The following is a 7,151-nucleotide window of genomic DNA, read 5'->3' as shown; positions in this document are numbered from 1 at the left end:
TAGGAATGTGTGTTCGATTCACTGGTATGCAATCCTTGGTGTAGGCAGGAGGGAGATTAATGAGGATTGTGGAGTTGTAACCTCTCACTCTGAGACCTGAAACCCTTTGACTGTGCATTAATGTATCCTTTCCAATCATCGTAGTTAGCTTCAGCCTTACAGGATGTGTCTTGGTTTGTAAGCTATTGCTAACTTCCTGGTCAATGAAGACTGTATCACTTTGAGTGTCCAGCAGAGCATAAACAAGCCTTTCCATACCTGGATTGCTGATAGAGGAAACCCACACTGGTACAATCATTGAGGTGCTAGCAGATGGTTCCTCAGTCTCCACACTGAGAGACAATGTGGTTGCTGCTTCATCTGTGCTGCTCCGATTTGAGACTGACATGGTTTTGGCTTTAGTGTAGCTATCGTCATGGAGAAACGTAGGATGTCTTCCTTTACAGCTGTCACATGAGTGTCGGTGACGGCAGTCTTTTGCATTATGGCCTGGCTTCAGGCAACCATAGCAGAGTTTCTTTTCTTTCACATATTTTCGTCGTTCATCCAGAGATTTCCTTTTGAACTCAGGACAGCAATGCAGTCGATGTTTGCTGTCTTGACAGAGCATACATGATGGCTTTGAATCCGTTTTTAACTGCCCTTGAGTTTCAGTCTCTGTAACTGTCTGTGTATGGAGAACACTGGATTTAGGCTTCCTTTCTCTCAGATAACGTTTCTCTGAGTTAGACTCTGATGAGTGGAGAGCATGGAACGAAGTTATAGGATTACAGGCAATCTCTGCTTCCATTAACATGAAGGCGACAAAATCCTGGAAGTTAGGAAACTCCTGCCTGTCTTTCATGACTTGAGTGACTTTTCGGTTCCACCGTGATGCTGCCCAGTCAGGTAGCTTTTGAACCAGTTTCTGATTTTCTTCACAGTCATTCAAAATGTCAAGACCTTTAACATGAGGCATGGCTTCATGACATGAGCGTAGGAAATCAGCAAATGTCCTGAGTCCTTCAGCATCCTTTGGCTGGATCTTTGGCCAGTTTGCCAGTTTTTCTCTAAATGCTCTCTGTATAATGAAGGGCTGACCGTACCTTTGGTCGAGACGGTTCCATGCATCTTTATAGGCTTCATCATCATTTCTATAAAAGATGCCATCAAGTGTCTTTCGAGCTGGACCTCCTACATATTTTCTCAAATAATGCAATTTGTCAGCTGAAGAAATGTTCTTTTTGTCTATGAGAGATATGAATGAAGCCCTCCACTCAATGAACTGGATCGGGTCACCAGCGAATACAGATGGTTCTGGCATCGGGAGCCTGTTCAGAGTTATGCTATCTTGGACTGCTTGAGCCAGGTAAGTCACATCTGCCCGTGGAGGTGATGCTGTCACTGTGACATTAGTGGGCTGCTGGATGAGAGCTGAAGACACAGGTTGCTGTGGAGACACATGCTGTTGTTCCCTAGTATTGTAATCAGTAGAATAGACACTAGCTTCCTGCATTACTTCCTGGTTATAGGTTACAAATCTAGCTCGTGCAGCTCTTATATCCTTTTCTGCCTTTAGTCTTTCCAACTCACGTTTCTGAGCTTCGAGTTCTCTCCTCTGCTGTTCCTCTAGGAGTTGAATCCTTTCCTTTTGTCTTTCCTCCTCCAATAACGCTTCATACTCTGCTTCCTTTGCTGCTAACTCTGCTGCAGCGTCTGCCCTTTTAGCTGCTACGATGGAGCTCACAGAGTGTTGGCTGAAATTGTTACTGGAGTGTCGACTTGAAGGTGAGGCTGTGGATCCGTAGATGGAGCGAGCATAATCTCTTTTAAGCAGCTCACGAAGACGTTGCTTTACTGCTTCACTATCAAAATCTCCATCAATGCCTGCTATCCTTTCATAAGCAATCCTAACAATGTCCTTTGTCACTGCCTCACAGGCATCAATACGACGTCTTGTCTCACTGGATGGAGTGAAGTGATCTCTAATTGTCACATAGATGTTAGTAACATCGTCCTTTCCTTTCTCTAGTGTGTCTATAAGAGCTGCAATCTGGCTCTCAGGAATGTCCAACTTTAGCTGCTCTCTAGCCTTACGTGCCTGGATCTTCCATTGTTCATAAAGGTGAATGAGCCTTTTCTCCTTTTTGTGAGCCTCCTCTCTCTGAAATGCAAGCATCTTCTCCGTGGGATTCCGCAGGCGACCAGAGCGGCGAAGTTCCTCCTCTTCGCTGTCCTTACAGGCATCCATTTTCTGGTCTGAGTCTCTACCGTCGAGATGTACGTTTCCCGATGCTTCCATTTTGTGAGTGGGTGCCACAACCTTAGACCATCACATCGAGTCCCTCTGCAGTCATCCTTGGACAGGAGCGTGGTGGGACTGATGAGGTAAAGCTCTTACTGTAGCATCCCCGGCTGAATGATGGTCTAACTCTTAAACTGATGGTTCACAAAGTGTTTATTTTTGAGCAAATAGACGACACTGTAGCTCCATGAAAACCGTGAACACCCCTTGAACACACCGTAAGAGCTACAAAAGGAAACAAAAATAAAAGCATTACCATCTTTTCACATTCTGATGATAAGCTTATTGCACTATAGCCTTACAATATTCAACAAAACGAAAATCATGTATTATTAACCTCTGACTGAAAATAAATCAGTTTATATTCCAATCATGAAATATCACCTTTTTAACCCGTTAGCTTAGTGACAACCTCTGATAGAGTGCTATAGGTAAGCATATTTAACTTAAAATGAAATATTAACAGTCATAACAGTCATTTTTATGTTACATATGCAGCTTTAACCTTATATATTGCAGTTACTGCAAAACACACAAATGCTGCATTTCTTTATACTAGCAAGCAAACTCTACCGAGATAAATGCCCTTTAAGACCGACAGCATTGCCTTGAATTGAGCTAATATAGCAGCCTTGCTAGCCTAAACGCACTAGCATAAAACTCGGCAAAACTATAAAAAAGCACCACAACATGACTAAACATTAAACACCACATGAAACGAAACGATGACAAACCTTGTGCCCTTATCAGCCTGGTGCTAAACAAACAAAATAGCCAGCATTTTCTAATGTTAGGCAGACACCGTGCCATGCGGACACACTTGACGATCTACTATACAGATTTCTCCGTTTTCCGTAAAGACTCCTTCAAAATAAAAGCCCCAACCTTAATATCTAAAATAACGGGCCAAATAATAACCTAACCTTAAGAAAATACTTACAAGATGAATAAACATGAAAAACAACAAATTCTTGAAGTATGCTGGGCATACTAAAGGTCATTTACAGTTACAGTTGTGTGGATGTTGCTTGTGTGGATCAGTAGGCTACTACAGTTTTTAGGAGATTGGCCCATTGCTCAACTAACCCAGTAAGTGATGAGAACATAGACACCAAACTCATCCGTGTGTCCTCAGTAGATCATTTGTTCCAGCGCTCCATGCTAACACTTTAGCATACACCAAAATTGCCATGCTGAGTGACAGTAAGTGATTCAGGCTATTATAAGATATACTGTATGTGAGATGTTTTTCATTTGTTTGATGTTTTGTCGATGGAAAATATTTGTGAAAAGACATTAGACAATAAACAACAAAGACAATAAATATTCAGTTCTCTCTACCATCTCTTTTTATTTATCCATTTGTGGTTGAACATGAACAGTAATAAGGGAGGCATCAGTCTCAAAGCTGAATGGTAACCTTTACTACATTCACAGTACAAAACTGAATGTATACTCATTACTCTTTTACCACACTGCAATTAATATGAAAGGCAAAGGGTCATACAACTAATAAAAACTCATAAATTCCAGCATTAAAGGGCAATGCCACCCAAATTAACTTCCTTCATCAATCCCTTTGCTACTCTTTTATGCCTTGCAGTTGTTGTGGAACAGCTCCCCTACTGGTTGATTGGAGAACTGCTGCAGGAATTCCCCCAGCTCATCCAGAGAGTGCTTCTCCACCCAGTTCTCCTCTGTGTTCCTCGCTGTGGCAGCGCCACTCTGAATGGGTCTGCCATTGTTGTCCACGCAGCAGTAAGCGTTCCACAGGTAGTCAGGGATGTTGACCCGCTTGATGTTATTCTTGACGATCCAGTTGTCTGCAGATGGAACGGCACCGACCAGAACGTAGGCCTTAGAGCACTTGTCTCGAAAAAGGTCGGTGAGCTGGGACTCGTGGATCCTCCAGGCATTCTGGTTCATCTTGGGGTTCTGGGGAACCACGTTGGTCAGGGTGAAGGTGGCATTGCGGGTAGGGACTGTAAGAGAGATGGAGCGACAGAGTTAAAGATAAGGGAGTGAGAGATAGTACGTTTTTTTAAAGAGGTGAGATTACAGTTTGTGGATCTGAAAAATTGTGTGGGATAGAGGTGGCAAAATGGCTTAGTGGGGAGGACAGGGAGGGTGGAGAACGAGAGAATGTGTGGGGGATAGAGTGAGTAAACAAGACTAGTGGTGCCTGGGCCATTCTGGTTGTAAAAGATTTAAAATATATATCAAAGTTGTTGAGTGATGAGCTTGAGGCCAAATCACCCAAGAAGGTTCAAATCAATGGCTACTGCAACTGGACTGAGGAACAAGGGACCATCCATGATGTTGAAGATAGCACCCTTAACGTTAGTAGCAGTTAGCTACTTTATCTTGTTAATGTTATTATATTTAGCTTCAAACCAACCAGGTATAATACTAACTGACAGAATAGGCTATACAGTATTGATCTTTAGTATTAGTAGTATCCCAATGTAGCGCTTGCCACCCTTAGTGGCGCTTCTTTGACAGTCAAATTGTTTTTAGCTGTGTCTGCTAGCTAACGTGAGGTGGTTTTAGGAGGTTAAAACAGATCATGTTAAAATAGGCTACAACTTACACAGACCTAGTTGGTTTGGGGTTAAATATAACATGAATACTATGAAGTAGCTGACATTAGCTGACTAACATCAGAGTTATTGGTGAACAACTGTGAGCAAGTCTTAGCTTCAATATCATGTACCTTCGATCCACTGTAGCCTTTCATTTGAACCTTGTTGGTAGTTCGCTTTCAAGCTCTACTCATCTCTTAATGATATTGAAGGATCATTTTGGTGCATATTTTAATAATTTTTTGCTCAAAGACCAGTTGAGTCAGCCATTGTTTAAATCGGCTCCGCTGTCTTCCGAGTTGTGTGTCCCAGTATGACGTAAATCAAATATGGCCACTACTGACACCGCAAGTTAAATAAATACTTCTGCTAACAAACCATGTGATACGGACTGCTAACTCACATGGACAAGGCCATATGGTTTACTGGATATCATGATGTTAACAGTGATAGCATTAGTGGCAATATCGATGTAGTTGTCTAAACTATAGCCTAGAACCAGAACAAATAACCAAATTTCTGTTCATGCTAATCTAGAAGACCCTGCCCGTTTCAGGCAACAAGCCAGAGTAACCCCATGCTTTTGCTGGACGAGCCACACCTGCAGGTATCATGGGCTGCATGTTTCAAACATTTTGTCCACTTTGCTGAATTTGTACTCAGCTCAACCAACCTCTTGGGCTGGTCACCAGCTGTGGCTATTGCCCCTTGCTGACGGCAACAAAAAAGCTCCATGTCCAGCTCCAAACTCCACTACCTGCATGGTGTCCATTGGGGTTGAGGTGACCACGGTCGAAGCCAGAGTGTGTGTAGTCCTCGTTCAGAGCCTGTTTCTCCCCCTGGTAGACTCCAGGATGGTCTTTCCCCAGCCAGTAGCCATCCTTCATCTCTGCTTGCCAGGACAAGTCCACCAGCTGCAAGACAGAGGCAGCATATTGAAAACTCAGATTTAAAACTCACACAGGCTGTTATTGAGCCAGATGCAAACACCCTCCTCCTGTAATATAATGAGACCATTCCAGGTAGCTATGTTTTATGAACATTGTTTATTGTCTACAACCTACAATCTGTTATTATAAAGAGGGATACTACAGCACAACTACATAGTTGCTCTCCAGATCCTGGCAATGATAGGTGTGACCCAAGTTCTGGTACTGTGTCCACATTCTGATACTTTGCCCTGACACCTGTACATACATACACACACATAAACACACACGGTACCAACCTGAGGCTCTACAAACCAGCGTTTCTCCCTGCCACCTCCGTTGCTGGGCTGGAAGTGATAAGCAGAGTAGACAGCAATTCGGTGGTTGGTGTCATACAGAGTGGCAAAGTGGTACCTGGTGGTGTAAAGAGAGGCAAAGTGTAGTGGTTAGGCGTTCTGGTATGATACAGATCAGTTTTCCCTGCAGAATATGGAGCAGAAACATTTAGACTTTAAAGGACCATACCAGCGTTTTTGCATGTTTTAGCCCATTTAGTACACTGTGCCCATACATTACTACCGACCAAGAGTCAAATGATGAAACCACATATGACAAGAAAGCCGTCACAGTATACAATAGTCTTTATATTTACTGTTCCCATCCTTTAAGTCGAGGTCTAACTTCCACTTTCAGCCCTTTGATTCAATTTTGTACCTCCATCCTCCCCCCTTGCTCTGTGCATCACACTGACAACAATTCTGAGATGTTACAGTAAACTTATAAAACAAAGAGAGTTATGCGTTACCTGTTGAGGAAGCGCTGGCAGAGGCGGGCCGCACCAGGCGTGGCGGCCCCCCACTCTGGCACCTTGCCTTGGTAGAAGTACTTCACACACTCTGGCACATCCTGGGGGGAAAAAAAGTAAGGAACAGAGGCTACAAAGTGAAACACTTACACACACACACACACACACATCCACACTGATTTGATGTTCCTAAATATTCATAATTTTGAAATAATTGACACAAAACCTCAAAGCGGGCCACAACATCTGCATGGACCAAAGAGAGGATGGAGAGAAGAGCACATAAAGTTACTGAGGTCTGCATCTTAGCTGGGATTCTCTTCTGGTCAACAGAATAGAATAGAATAGAATAGAATAGAATAGAATAGAATAGTGTTAGAAACAACAAGGCAGTCAAAACCCTTCTAGGTCAAGGTCACAGATGCATTTTTGTCCCACTGAGTATCAATGTTTTCTTTCATCCTATATTTGAATGATTGCAAAGACATTGCAGTGGATGGACACACAGAGAAACACGTTGACACAATGGATATGATATGTTTCTATGTTTT

General features: G+C 42.9%; 1 protein-coding gene across 1 annotated transcript; it reads right to left on the bottom strand.

The window, feature by feature from the left end:
• Positions 1-3,874: 3,874 nt before the first annotated feature.
• LOC139910050 (endonuclease domain-containing 1 protein) lies at positions 3,875-6,904 on the bottom strand. The gene is made up of 5 exons (XM_071897248.2): positions 6,827-6,904; positions 6,601-6,701; positions 6,095-6,209; positions 5,624-5,780; positions 3,875-4,266 (listed from the first exon to the last, which is right to left on the bottom strand). Exons 1-5 carry the CDS (start codon positions 6,902-6,904, stop codon positions 3,875-3,877), a joined length of 843 nt encoding a protein of 280 aa, XP_071753349.1.
• Between the last annotated feature and the right edge of the window lie 247 nt (positions 6,905-7,151).

Source organism: Centroberyx gerrardi, chromosome 6, assembly GCF_048128805.1.
Source record: "Centroberyx gerrardi isolate f3 chromosome 6, fCenGer3.hap1.cur.20231027, whole genome shotgun sequence".
In the NCBI taxonomy this organism is placed as follows: Eukaryota; Metazoa; Chordata; class Actinopteri; order Beryciformes; family Berycidae; genus Centroberyx; species Centroberyx gerrardi.
This window is presented reverse-complemented; position numbering and strand designations above follow the sequence as displayed.